Source organism: Psammomys obesus, unplaced genomic scaffold, assembly GCF_907164565.1.
Source record: "Psammomys obesus unplaced genomic scaffold, mPsaObe1.curated_primary_1811, whole genome shotgun sequence".
NCBI classification, from domain to species: Eukaryota; Metazoa; Chordata; class Mammalia; order Rodentia; family Muridae; genus Psammomys; species Psammomys obesus.
This window is the reverse complement of record NW_026593286.1, coordinates 26,287,760-26,302,873: the sequence shown is the minus strand read 5'-3', so window position 1 is coordinate 26,302,873 and position 15,114 is coordinate 26,287,760. Positions and strand designations below refer to the sequence as shown.

The 15,114-nt window shown below is 36.1% G+C and overlaps 1 protein-coding gene across 3 annotated transcripts in view; it reads left to right on the top strand.

The window, feature by feature from the left end:
* The window catches only part of Creb1 (cAMP responsive element binding protein 1), a 62,740-nt gene that overhangs the window by 845 nt on the left and 46,781 nt on the right, over nt 1–15,114 (top strand). For 2 of the 3 annotated variants that reach the window (XM_055616540.1, XM_055616539.1), the window contains exon 2: nt 14,537–14,658. The exons of the other annotated variant lie outside the window; for it this stretch is intronic. In XM_055616540.1, the coding sequence (XP_055472515.1) occupies nt 14,545–14,658 (114 nt within the window). In that variant the 5' untranslated portion in view covers nt 14,537–14,544. The remainder of the gene's footprint in view (nt 1–14,536; nt 14,659–15,114) is intronic. 3 annotated transcript variants of the gene reach the window in all.

Here is a 15,114-nt window from a genome sequence, read left to right as displayed (position 1 = left end):
TTTATACCGTGGGGGGTGGAGGAGGAGGAGGAGGAAGAAGAAGAAGGCGACAGTTGAGGGCAGAGGAGGTGAAGGTGCTGCTGCCGCCTTCGCGGCGGTGCCCGCTCGGCGAGCGGACGAGCCGCAACGTCCGACCTGCTTTCTTCCCTCTCCGCTCTTTGTGCAATAAAGTTCGAAACCCAAGGTTTTCTCTGGTGCTGTATTTTATTCTTGCCCCTCTCCCCTGCTCCCACGCGGTTGGAGAAAATGCTGTTTTTCTGCCCTTGCCTGTTTTAAGGGAGAATTTTTATTTTATTTTATTTTATTTTTAAACTATTTCCCTCACCCCTCGGTTTTGAAGATGGAGAAGAAAAACAACTCGGTAGTCATGGAAATACATTCTTTTGGGAAGGAAAGGGGTGCTAAGAAAACATTTGTAGTAACTTTTTACAGAAACTGTCGGGATCTTGTAAAAGGGAAGCTGCTGTTTAAAGACAGTTTCGGTTTTAACCCTTTTCAATAAGGTAATAATCACTTAAGGTCAGTCATTCTGAAACCCTTCTTAGAAACGAATATTGGCAGAGGTGTTTTTTTGTTTTATATCACTTGGGGGAGGCAGTCTTGCCAAGGTTTTTTGAGTCATCAGGCTCTCTTCTCTCGCTCACTCACTACCATGTTTCTCACAGGCTTCTGTCTAAACTTTAATGGAGGGTTGATAGAATCCTCACTCTAAAAATAGTCACTGAAAGTATCCATTATTTGTGTAATCCCAGTCTGAGGTTGATGACAATTTAAGCCAGCAGAGGTTGTGGTGTTCCTTTTTTACACCTTTATGTAGAATATTGGCAGAGGGGACTGTCAAAAAGTCATCCACTCATTAAAAATTTTAAAGGATGTTGCAGTATGACCTATTTAAACGCCGTATTTTCTCAAAAGTTGAGGGTTTGATCCTGGCCTCAGTTTGCATCACATCTGTTAAAATCTTTTGCCCCCATTTCCCAGTTGAAAAGCAAAGCCCAAATCTTAGGTTCTTTGAAAGACGCACAGTTAGTTTTTAAAACAACCGGTTACTGTACGATTGAATCGTGATTAATGCATACAAGGCTTCTGGTTAGGAATAAATATTGATTTGTAATAGAACCATTGTGTTTGATTTTGTGTGTGTGTGTGTGTGTGTGTGTGAGATTAAGGACTGAAACGTGACATTGTTGCATTGCTAGTCTTTAGCACCTCAACAGTTTGCTATTGTCAAGAAAATTAAGGTGCAATTCCGTAGGACTTGAAGAAGCTGTATATGGTAATGATGATGATAAAATATTTTTTTTCAAAAGATTTTCTCCAAGTCAATAGATGATTCTTACCTTGTTAGAATTAAAAAAAAAAAAAAAAAGTCCTGATACATCCTTCCTTCATCTTGATATATTTTAAATTTTATTTATGGAGTCTTTTAAGAAGAACCAAATTGATTCTCAGCAATTGCAAATGAAACGTGGAACACTTTTTGTCTACATTAATTTTCAAGCGTTCACTTGGAGCCTGGCAATAAATTGTAATTTTCCCAGAGGTCAGTAAAAATTACAGCAGCATCTGCTCTCCTTCTATTCCTTCTTTCTCCTTTTTTATAGTTTTGGGTAGACCTGTGCATTTAGCAATCTAATGAATTATTTGATAGAACTTACCAAGCGGACACTAAATGAACATTTCCATTTGGAATTTAAAATTAGTGTTAGCCACTTTTGAACAAAATTTCACAGAAGAGCTTGAAGAAACAAAAACCTGACCCATAAAAATTCCTTTTTCCACTTTCAGAAACTCATTTATCAGATCAGAAATTAGGAGAAATTTTAGTTTTCTTAGAGAAGTAGTTTTGTCTCATAAGGCTCATTGGTTTTGTTTGTTAGTACTTGTAGAAGACCAAGTATGGTTTTTGTTTTTTTTTAAAATCATCTCGTATGCATCTTTAAAAAAACAGCAGAGACCATTGTTTACCTGTAACAATGTTCATACTATGTCACTGAAAAGTAAAATGTTAATTATTCCATAAACAGGTTGTAGATACAGCCATATAAACTCAACCTGTTAGATATTCATGTGAACATCTTGCTGTGTTACTTCCAGTGTTTGCTTCTTTATTTTTAATAGAGCTCAAATCTGAGCTTAAGAATATAAAGGATATCAGAAAATAGATAGTTACAGTTTATCCCATGTGCCTAAGTGCTTGTGTGTGTGAGTGTGAACTTGACTGCACTTCTGTAATACTTGACAGTGGTCCATGATAATTAAAATATTTAACACTTCCTTTGACAGGTAGTATAGTGAAAGAGCATCTACCTGATTTGGAAAAATCACAAGTCTCAGTTTGAATCCTAACAATGCCAGTCTTGTCACATGCCTGCACTTGGGGAATTTTGTGACCAAGGGAAAGTGTCTACTTTCTCTGCCTCAGTTTCTTCATTTGTAAAATTAGAATAATAGCATGTACTTTTGGGGTTTTGAGATAAATAGAAAGTAGTTGTCCTAAGATGGGTCTTCAGCAAATTATAACTGTTCATCTTACCTTTAACTGTCTACCTTTGAGGCTTTCTACAGTTGTCTTAATTTCTCCACACTTACTGTGTTTAATATACTGTGCCAGAAAAACCAACAAATTTTACTGTCTTTACTCTGAAGGAACTGTTGGGAACAGTTATTTGTCATTAGAAAAACAATCAAGAGAAAGCTCTTGGTGAGGTAAAAGGGAGTGTTTTTGTTTTTTTTTTTTTTTTGTATTTTTAGTTTTTTTTTTTTAATTATTCAGATGGTTATAGTACAAAACAAAGTGTAGCAAAATATCCTGTATTCAGTGGCATCCAGTGTTGCCGTGTGTTTTCAGACACTTCTATGTCCATATAGAAGTGAACATGTATATACCTCCCTCTTTATACAAGTAATAGCATACTCTACAGACTGTCTTGAATTCTGTTTTCCCTTACCTGTTTGTCCTTCTGACACTCATTTCCCAAGCTACTTATATGGTTTAACAGTTAGTTTGTATAAGCACATAAGGACATTTTTAAAAGAAGATCATTAAATTTTATGTGCATAAATATATATTTGAGTGTATAAATGGGCACTGTGTCTGTGTAGGGGCTCAAGATGGTCAGAAGAGGACATCAGGTCCCCTGGAACTGGAGTTACAGTCGGTTGTGAGCCATGTGGATCTCGGAACCGATCCTGGGTTCCAAGCAGTATGCTCTTAACCACTAGGCCAGCTGTCTCTCCAGCCTGAACCCTTTAAAAGAAGCATTTATATAGGGATATACTTAACTCTATTAACCTTTTAGTAAGTGGATTCTACTTCTAGGTTATATATTATCTTTTATATTGTAATGCCACCAAGCTTGGTAGTAGTGCATGCTGTTAATCCCAGCCCTCGCCCTTGGAGCAGAGGCAGTTGGATCTCTGAATTCATGGCCAGCCTGGTTTACAAAGTAATTTCAGCCAGGGCTACATAGTTAAACCTGGTCTCAAACACATAATTGCATAGTCTGTGAGAGGAAGTTGACACTTCAGCTGCCTTATTTTTAGCTCCACTTTATAAAAGCTTTAAAAGATTAAGATGTGTGCAGGGGCAAGCAAGCTGAGTAAACTGAGTTTACTCTTCGTTAAAATCCTCACCATCCTAGCTGGGTGTGGTGATGCGCACCTGTAATTCCAGCACTCTTTTGGAGGCAGAAGCAGGGGGATCACTGAGTTTGAGGCCAACCTTGTCTACAAAGTGAGTCTGGGACAGCCAAAGCTACACAGAGAAACCCTGTCTCAACAAAACAAAACAAAAAAGTCTTGGCACCCTGAACTTTCAAATATTTTTTTCAAAAAAGTATTGGAAGTTTTCTCTAGTGATAAGAACAGAATGTTTCATTTAGTCTGGTGTTTTGTTTAAAAGGGAGGATGGATCTTTCTGTTTATTTTGGGTATTTGAGGAAGGTCTTGTTATATAGTTTAGACTATCCTAGAATTTATTTTGTAGCCCAGGCTGGCCTCAGACATCATTGTGCCTTGCCTTGTAGCCTTTTGTGTGCTAGTATTACAGTACTCAGATACTTTTTTTTTTAAGTATTTCTTGTGTAAAGAGAAAACAAATAGGTTGATGTAAATTTATTTCCCAACAACCACACTGTACTGCTTTTTTTAAATTGTTGCAAGTGCTTAGTCAGCTGGACTAATAAAATGTACTTGAACCCCAGCACTAAGCAGGTCTGTAGTTGTTTCCTTCTTGGTTTCTTCAGAGCAGCATTAAGCCATAGTACATTTTCGGTATACTTGTTAGAGATTTTCTAAACCATGCATGGCACTGTTTTCTTTTAGTTAAATAAAGCTCTCTTGATAGACTTAATTGTTTTGTAGGGTAAAGGGATTAAGACGAGAATGACAGCATTGTGACCATGCAGGCTACAGTCTTACAAAACTACTCTTAACTGTTACTTGGAGGTTTTCTTAGTATTATAAATTATTAACATGCTATTTCTACCCACTGCATAATTAAGGTATATACAAAGCATTTATAGAGATTTGGGGTAGGTAATTGAAGTTTTTAAAGGCAGATCACTTCTGAGTACTTGCATGCTACCAGTAAGGTAAAGGATTTCTCAGTGTCTTCTTAGTCTTCTTTGTTCTTCCTTCAGTTTAATGTTTAGAATGGTTGTTTGTTTTTGTTTTTTTTTCCAGTCAGGGTTTCACCATATGGCTCTGGCCGTCCTGGAACTTGCACTCTAGGTCAGGCTGGTCTTGAATTCAGATCCATCTGTTTCTGCTTCCCAGGTATTAGGATTAAAGGCATGACTGATTTAGAAGCATTGTTTTATGCACACAAATGCTGAGTTTAATTTTTTTATTTTTACAAATAAGTGTAAACTTAACTTCATCTGTAAATGTAGGTTTTAAAGTTTGAGTAAGGGTAGCCATTTAGTTTTTCCCATCATTCAAAATGCATTTCTTCCCTTAATATGTGGGGGCACTCTTGTCTCAACTTCTGGTTTTGCTTGTCTTACGTTCTCATAATTCCTCCAGACAAGTTCATTTTAAAATATTTATTAAATTGTGCCTGGGTATTTGATTATCTATTGGATTACCTAAAAAAGATTGTTTTTCATATTCTCATTTATTTGAGCAGATAAACTTACCTATAGTTTATGCACACATTAGATGTTATAGCCATAAAAAATTGTCCAGAACTTTGTACTTAATTCTTGAGGCTATTTACTTAATGTCAAAGCAGTGACTCAGTGAGAGGACTTGCCTATCATGAAAAGGGTTCTGGGTTTGATCTAAATAGATCAAAGCAAGGTTTAGTGAGATGATCTAGGGAATTGATTTTTTTTTTTTTTTTTTTTTGTGGAAAAGAGAAAGATTGATACTTTGTTGAAGAAGAGTGAGTTGAGGGGGAAGAAAAAATAGCTAAGTAATGACCTTGATGCAGGATTAAAGGGTGAGCCTGAAGGTTGGCTAATACAAGAGTGATGGAAAGTTTCTGTCCCACACATTAATAGATATTCTTTCGACACTAAGATATTTGTAATCTGTTTTAGTTGTATCCTGATAAGCTGGGTATTTGCCTATGATACTCTGTTGTAATTATGACATAGATAAAACAAAATATGCTTAATTCTACCAGGATATAGTAAAACAGTTTTCAGAAATTTATCCCTGCTTGTTTCAGTAGTTGACAAAAAGAGACTTGGAAGTGTCTTATTTTTCATCATCAAAGTGATCATTAATCACAAGAAAATGTATTCAGGTAGTTAATAACATAATTCCTGGATGTTAAGTATCAGATGTTATCAGTAAAAAGGTCCGAATATCCTCCTGCCCACAAAGGACTTGGAAGTACACACTGTAGGTGCACACACTGGTGACGCAAGGACACCTCGCTGCTGTCGTGAAGCCTGTGGAGTTTAGGAGAGAGGAGAGTTCATTGGGGAAACATCGGTGTACAGGCAGCATTTAAATGAAGCATGGAAGAATCATAGAAGTAAGCAGAGTATACTCGAGGCAGTAATAGACAACCAAAAGAGGACAATAAAGTCGAATGAACTTGATCGGTAAACGGATTGGTGAGGAGATTGTTAGAGTAACTGCAGATTGACATTATAAGGGATCCTGAATATGAAGAATCTTCATGACACAAGTTTAAGTTTTATATAAGACACAAGATATACAGATTAACATACAATAACCACCTTAAAATGTAATTTCTTGACCTCCAGTGTATGATATTATAAAGGACATCATAGCTTCTCTATCAACTTTATTGAAATGTAACTTACTATGTACAATCTACCCATTTGGTAGCTATAATTCTGTGGTTTTTAATGTTGTTACCAAATTGTGCATCTGTTGCCACAGTCAGCCCTGGAACATATTCATCACGACAGAATGAAGCCATCACCTCTAAGCTTCCCACACAGCAGCCCTAGACTACTGCTAATCTGCTGTACATTTTATAAATTTTTCCATTTTTGGAACTTTGATATGAATAAAAGCATATAATTTATTCTTCATCATGGTGAACTTTTTAGCATAATATTTTCAAAGTTTACCATATTGTACTTATCAGTATAAAGTGTTGTTGCCAAGTAATAGTCCATATTATACTCATTAGTTCATGGAGACTGGGGTTTTTTACTGAGTGATACTAGTGCATACATATTTTCATTCTCTCATATAGCTTTCCAGGAAAGAGTGTTAGGGTGTAGGCTAACCATGTGAAGCTGTTTTGAGGAACTGCCAGGTAATTTTCTAAAGCTACTGCACATATTTTACATTCTCACCAGCAGTGTATACGGGTGCTAATGTCTCCATGTCCTCATTAACGCCTGCTGTCTATCTAAAGATAGATAATCTATCTTTTCCATTATATCCCTTCCTTGTGGGTGCGAAGGAAGCTATGTCATGGTTTTGATGTGTATTTTCTTAATGATATTAGACATCTTTTCAAATGTGTGTCGGTTCTTTATATATCTTTGTAAAGTATATTTAGATCCTTTGCCTGTTTTTAAATTAAGATATCATTCTAGTGTAAGTCCCTCACCAGGTTTATGATTTACATTTTTCTCTCTTTTATTGATTGTCATTACACTTTGTTTTTTTCAGACAAGGTCCCGCTATATAGCTCTGGCTGGCCTGGAACTTGCTCTATAGACCTTGTTTACCTCAGATTTACCTGCCTTTACCTCCCAAGTGCTGGGATTAAAAGGGTGTGCCATTACACTTGAGACATGAAAGTTTTCATTTTTATTTCTGGTTCATTAGTTTTATATTTCTTACGTTGCTTGTGCCTGGAATCTTTTTTTTTTTTTTAATCCAAAATGTGTTTATTGGGATGGCTCCCACTCGTCCTGAATCAGGTGCGTAGTGCTGCTTCCTCCTGAAGGAGCATCCTTCTGTCAGCCTTGCTTTTCTGCTTGTAGGCTGACAAAGAACAGTGGACTAGCCAACACACAAGATAACTGTTTGTGCATGGCTAAAGACTGTTGATTTTATAGCATTCTAGGCATTTCACATCCATAAAGTAGAAATTGGGGCTCTGCACCAGGCACTTTTCTTGTGTTTTTCCTCTCTTCTGGAGAGGGATGAAGGAGATCCTTTGCAAGAGGCATGTTCTTGTAGGGAGGGCATCATCACTGGAAAGGAATAATTTTTTTTAATCTCACATTTTTCTGAATAACTCTAAAAGCCCAGCAAACAACAGGACTGTTTAATGAAAAACAACTAGCTGAATGTATATGGAGCTATATTCTGCCTCCTTTTGCTCTTCTTCATTACCTGTGTCCATATACTTAGTAACTTATGAAAGAAAATGAAGATGAAAAACCAAGAATTGACAATTTTGAATACAACATAACAATTGACTAGTTTTTAGTAAATCTGTGGTGTCAGTGGGTGTAGTGACTTACTTATAAACTACTTTATTTGGAACATTTAGTTTTAAACTTAATATGAGGGGAGTTTTAATGTTTTTGTTTTTGTTTTTAAAGAATAAGCTAGCCCTATGGAGTGTAAATGATGTACTCACTGTCATAGGAAAACATTTGAGTTTTGTAGCAGTATCTTTGTTGAAAATGTTTTCAAGGCTCTTGTTTTATTAGTAACGACTAAAGTTTTTCTCTAAACAGTATCAGCTTTATACATAGCTTACTTGGAGAAAATATTCTAGTGTAGGTCATGGAAAATATTAATTTCATTATTTTATTATCAGATCTGAATCACTAGAGAGGTCATGCTCTCCCCCAATTTCCTTTTTTCTTTCTTTTATCCTTTCTTTCTTTTTTCTTTTTATCTTTTGGTTTTTCAAGACAGGGTTTCTCTGTGTAGTCTTGGCTGTCTTAGACTCGCTTTGTAGATTTATCCATCTGCTTCTGCCTCCCTAAGGGCTGGGATTACAGGCATACACCACCATGCCCTGGTTTCTTATACTCCCCCAATTTCTTATAGTCTAGTCATTTCCAAATGGTTTTCAATAACTTTAAATATTAATGCTTGTTTGGAGGGAATATTTATAAGTAGCCAGGTCATACTATTACTTTGTCCTTCTCTCCTTTTATATAATATTTCATCTCTAACTAGATTGTAAGCTCTTTGAGAGGATCTTCCTTTGTGTTATCTATTACCTTTCTGCTGTTTAGCAGAACAGCCATTGTGCAGGAGGCACAGAACATTTCTTTAGTGACTTTTTCTTTGAGAGCCATAAATTTGAAAGAAAGGGTTAACAGTAAAATTTGTACAAATTAAAGGAAACATGTTTACTGTAATTGCAGATTTTTCTTCCCCTGGGGCAGAATTTCTCTGTGTAGCCCTGGTTGACCTGGAACTTGCTCTACAGACCAGGCTGGCCTTGAACTTAGAGATACTTTTGCTTCTGCCTTCTGAGTGCTAGGTTTAAAGGCCTGTGCCACCAGGTCTGGCTTGATTGTACATTTTATTTTTTTTAAGCTAAAGAGGAAATTTATTTTTTGTAGCGTTAAAAAAATAAAAGTGTGTTGTGCTTTGACTTTTCATTAATTCTGATGCTTTACATAGTGGAATCTTCTGAAGCCTAAGAATAGTGTTGAGATTGACTTTGAGAGTCAATGTCATGATAGTAAAAAGTATGTCTCCCCGAAAGGTTGGACTTGATGTTGGTTATTTCATGACCAAAGATAAAAACACTGAACTTAAATCATCTCAAAACTATACATAAATAAAAATATTCTGTATGATACTATAATGATAGATATGTCATTTATTTGTCCAGAATCATATTGTGTAACACCAAGAATAAACCCTAATGTAAAAAATTATAATAAAAATGGATAAAGTTTGTACCATTGTGTGCGTGCAGTTTACCAGCTTTGTAGACTAGAATGTCCGTGGTCTGTTTTAAATAGAGTCTCCTATAGCTTGGGTTTTTCATCTGCTGACTAACTGGTAAGCAACATATAATTAAAGTGATTTATGTATTTCTTTGCATTCTGTAGAGTTTCATTGCTGCCTATACAGACAGTTCTCTACTTTTGTAATGTTGAAGGCTGTGGTGATAGCCCTGAAGCCTATAAATTCCTTACAGACCTCTCAATATCTCCAGTAGTTAGTGAGGTCAGAGCTGAAACCAGAGTGTGTGCTCTAAGACCCCTGCCCCAGCATGTAGTCTCACCTCACTGCTGCGTGTCTGACCTATAAACATTTCACCAAGAATAGCATTTCAAGACTTAACTCAATTCAAAACAACTAATGCTGTTATGTAAACTTAAAAAACACATGGGCATTCAGTGTCCATTGAATGTAGTTGTCTCAAACAGTCATTTAGGTTTTTCTAACCACGTCGGATAGAACGCTAAATATCTAACTTCAGCTCGTACATAACTTTGGGGTCCTTACAGTTTAGGAATTGACCTTAAGACAGCTTCACTCTCCTTCAGTGTGAAAACTGCTTTTATTTAAAAAGAAGAAGAAGAAAAAACTACTTGTTGAAAGTATATAGTACTTTCAATTTTTAAGAAATGAACTTCAGGGTCCGTTTTGTAGCACTTTACATGTAGACATTGCCAGAAGGCTGGGCTTTCTGAAAAGGCTTAGTGTGAAAAGCAGGATGAGGTGGGTGTTTGCAGAGTTCACTGGGAAGAGGTGGGATAAAAATGTGTCAAAAGAGCTCAGTGGGTAAAGGTGCTTGCTGCCAAGCCTGATGACTGGAGTTCAGTCCCAGGAACCTACATAGGAGAAGGTGAGAATTCTCTACATAGTTGTCTGCAGACCATCATACTTATACATGCACATGATAAATAAATATTAAAAAAACTAAAAAGACAATAATACCACCATAAAAAAATGTTATGTCCAATGATACATAGGGTTAGGGTTAGTTATGGTTGCTTGCCAGGCAGTACTGTCTCCTGGTGACCAGATAGCAGAAAGTTTGTTTCAGAGCCATGTGTGATCTTTCCTTAAAGAAAACAAGGCAAGAGAATGTTGTCAATACTTTAAAAACAAGACAAAAAATTTGGATTTGATTTTTGACAGTTTTCTTATTTAGAGTAACCATATACTAAATATTCATAAATGGCTACCATAAGTTATACAGTTTACATAAATCATATAACATTTTCCTAGTTCACTCTTGCAGATTACTTGCATTGAGAACTATCTTTTTCTTAAGCTTTGCTACATGTTAAACTTGTTAAAACTGCCATTTCAATAACCTGGTAATTACAAAACGGTGGTAAAGCATTGAATACTGAAATTTTCTCCGAGTTAAATAAATAAGAGAACTTATTAAGTAACACAGCAATGTTGCTGTTTGCTGTCTCTGTTTGGAGCAGTGGTTAGGTTACACTGGTGTTTACTCTTGGTACAGATTGCCTACGAAAGTATGAAAACTGTAAAGCCTTTCTTTTCATCTGGAGTTTATATAAGGATGTGTGTGTGCACACATACGTGTGACCCATATTTGGGTACCTGCAAAGCCTGAAGAATGTGTCGTAAGCAGGAGTTACAGGCAGTTGTAAACCACCTGATGTGGGTGCTGGGACCTAAGTTTGATCATGGAAGAGTTAATTTAAGTCATTATATTACAATCACCTTCATATTACAGTGCTTGCCTTTGTTATCTAGAGAAGAAGCTTAAAGTATAAGAAAAGGCCCTTGATAAGAGCTTAGAAAACTTGAGGACAGAATTTAATAAACTTGGTATAGATAGCAGTTTTAGTTGATCAATCTTTACCTGTCTTGACTCCCTTCTTTCAAAATACACACGCTTCCATTTTGTTAGACTATAATCAGTCTGACTTAATCTCAGGTTTAGACAGTTGAGGTTAGTAGGTATTGAGTTGGATATGCATGTAAAATAGCATGCATATGATGACTGACTATGCCTTTTTCTTTTCTGGTTTCAATGAAAGGATGCTGTATTTACCACCAGGAGACTATTAGTCTCAGGTACTTGGAATACATCTCAGTTCTGATAGCTCAGACATAGAGAACAGATAAATGCCAATGTTTCAAGGCTAACACTAGAAAGAACTGGAGGTGTGGGGGGATGAGGTAGGGAAGTGCAGGCAATGCCACAAGGTTATTGGCTGTGGAACAACTTCTGTTATATAGAACCTGAGCTTTTGCAGTTCTTCAGTAACGCTTCAGAAAAGGAACACATAGCAGAGGTGGAAGGATGGATAGGTTGATAAAGCTTAAACCCTTCAAAAAAACAAAACAAAAAACTAAAAATAAGTACAAAAGAACTAGAAATTATTGTACCCCATGTAAAGCTGGATACACTTCTGCAGGTGTGTGTGTGTGTGTGTCTGTGTGTGTGTGTGTGTCCATAGGTGTCAGATCCTTTTGGAGCTGAGTTACAGCTCAGTGTGAGCTGCTGCACACATGGCTGCTGGTAAACAAACACAGGTCTTCTGAATCTCTCTAACCCTAATCAGTTTTTTAATTACATGCCCAAATATGCCTTTTGCTGAAGTTACCCTAGAAACTTGAGAGTTCTGTTTGTGTGGTTTCCTTAAATCCCTAGAATTTTAAAAGAATTGAGGATGAGTTCTGTTTTTATGTTGAGGAATCTTTTTCTCATTTTTAATTGAGGTTATTTCCATTTTAACAAACAGCATATGTTCTATTAGCTAGAAATAAATTTCTTTGAAATCTTATCTCCTCTTTAAAAGAATTAAACTTGTGGATTTAGGGGCTTAAATAGCCGGGTTAGGAGGAGGATGGACTTTTCTTGGTTTTGTTTTTGTTTTCTAAGATTTATTTCACTTTTAAATATGTTCATGCATGTGTGAGACTGGGCAAGATTGTGCAGGTACTAGTAGAAGCCAGGAGATAGCTTTGGCTCTTAGAGGTTGGCATTACAGGTTATTATGAGCTGCCTGTCAAGAACCCTGGGGACCAAACTTGGGGCTCTGCAGGAGCATGTTTGCTCTCTGTGCTGCTGTACCGTACCCAGCCGCCCTGAAGATGGGTTTATTTTTCAAAAACTTGTAGAATGTTGAAGATTTTAAGGACTAAGGTTCTTATGAAAATCAGAATATTTTAGGAAAAAATAAGTGGAGACATACAACCTTCTTTGACTTAGTGTAAAAGGGGCAGCTTGGCTTTTCCTTGATGAGCTTTAATTTGCTGTTTGATGACAGGTATTCCTATGGAATTTATTTGCGATTCAACACTTCTGTGTAGGTATTGCTTAGGGAAATTTAAATGCTGCCTTGTTAGGACAGGTTCAGTGGTCAACCTTCATAAAACTGGTATAATTTAGTAAAGTTTTATGACTAGATTATTTCAGATTCCCCCACACACACCCCATTTGTAAATACAGAGTAAACAGTTCTGCCAAAATGATTGTAATTCCATATTTCTTAAAAAAGGGAGTGTTGAGAAAAAAGTCAATGGGTATCTCCAAATCACTGTTGAAATACAGTTTTTGGACCATAGCTCAGAAATGTTATTTATGATTTTTTATATTAATGAGTTTTCTCTTAAACTGTATAAGCAGTGTTGAATCTGTTCCTAGAAGGAAAATAATATCCAACCAGAACTGATATTAAAGTATGTAAAAAGTGTACCAAATGATGAGACTTGTCATCATATAAAAAATTCTGTAGACACCACTTCCATCTTAGAGTTTAATTCCCTACACCCTTTCCATGGACACAGCTTCACATCTGTTATTTTACTTCTTTAAAAATCATAATTGGGATTCCCTTCTATTAATGTCATTACATTGTAGACAGGTTTCTTTGAACTACATTTTTGTAAGCTAAATATTGAGAGTTTCAAATTGACTTATAGTTGCACTTTGGATGATATGGTAGCCATGGCAGTTACTTCTCCCAACGTCTCAGGAGCTTTATGGCTTTTAAATAACTATGTTGTTAAATCTGTTGACTTTTTTACTTCGTCATCTGTGTTTTGTGGATACTTGTATTTCTAACTTTTTATATTAATTTCTAAAGAGACATTTATCTTCAATATAAAGTATTATAAATAATATGTTAAATATTGGATACATTTTTTATAGTATGCAATGATCATAAGGATGAGTTTCAATTTTGATTATTAGTTTTAGAGTTGTGTGGTAAAGCATTGAAGTTTCTCTGTTACATGAGAGATGAGTATAGATACTACCCGTGATAAATTAATTTCTTGTCTGGTAATATGTAGGCATTGAGTTGTAAGAGAGATACACTGTAAGCCCCTTTCCCCAAAAAATATGTAGAAAGGATTGCTTTCCTGGTTATCTGAAAATATACTAAAATCTACACGTAACTAACTTCTGCAGTTAGACGCTCATCTCCTTTGGCTTTTGCTGCTGAGAGATGCTAGAGCACTACACAAACATGCAAAACTCATAGCAAAACCAAGGTCTAAAAAACACGAGAGTCCAGTTTTGACTTATCCAGAATTTTCTGATCAAACATAGGAAAAGTTGTTTTGCTTCTTTGTGTAGTGCCGTGCTGGGCTCTGTGGTAGGCGAGGAATAGAGCACCACGGATTTCTTAGTGTTTGAAGTCTCTGATTAGGGTCTGGCCATTTATTTATTCTACCCTTTTACCTCTGTATCCCACTACATGGGCTTTTGAAACTTGGGCCAGTTTGCCCTGTTAGCAGTTTTCTGCTAAGGAGCAGCTTACAGTTGCTCTGTTTCCTGCTCTGACAGGAGGAAATGCCTAGAGGGATCTTTAGAATCTCAGCTCCTGCTTTCTACCCTCTTTCTGAACCTGACTGGTGCAGCTTTGGGAAAATCAGCTTTGCTTCCACCTCTGTCCTCCTCCTCAGTAAAGGACAAGTTTCTGTTATAAAGAAACAGAAACACTCAAAGGAAGACTTTGGATTGTTTTTGTTTTTTGAAGGTACTAGGATTTATAGCTGAGCAGATTGAATAAGTTGAGTAAAAGGTCAGCTGCATTCTGTTTTTAACTAGATTTCTAGGTGTATTTACTAACCTAACCACCACATAGACCTATTTATAACGTGAAGTTTGCCTTTAACGTCACGCAAGTACAAAGCACAGTAGTGCTTGTAACACTCTTCCATGTTATTGTAGGTAACTAAATGACCATGGAATCTGGAGCAGACAACCAGCAGAGTGGAGATGCTGCTGTAACAGAAGCTGAAAATCAACAAATGACAGTTCAAGCCCAGCCACAGATTGCCACATTAGCCCAGGTATAAAATAGAGATTCCAAGCTGTGTCTCTTCCAAGAGCAATATGTTTCCAAGAGAATTTAATTTTTAATAAAAATATACATAGAATGAATGAAAACTTCTTAATATCAGAATTCCTGCTTACTATTAACATTAGCTTATCCTTAGAAATGATACTAGTTAATTAACATATAAGTAAAATGCACCATTAAACATTAATATAGTATATGTAGTGACATGATCCAGAAATAATTAATTTTTTACTAACAAATGAATTAAAACCTTGATTACAACAGTTGTCTTCTTTTTCGTTGTTGTTTTTAATACCACACAGACTTATTTTGGGATCTGGAGGTGCAGATAATTTGAAAGCCTAAATTTATATATTCTAATACTAAAAAAGCAGAATAAACAAATAAATTGATGTGTGAATCAATCCTAAGGATAAAAGCAGCCTCTCTTTCCTGTGCATTTTAA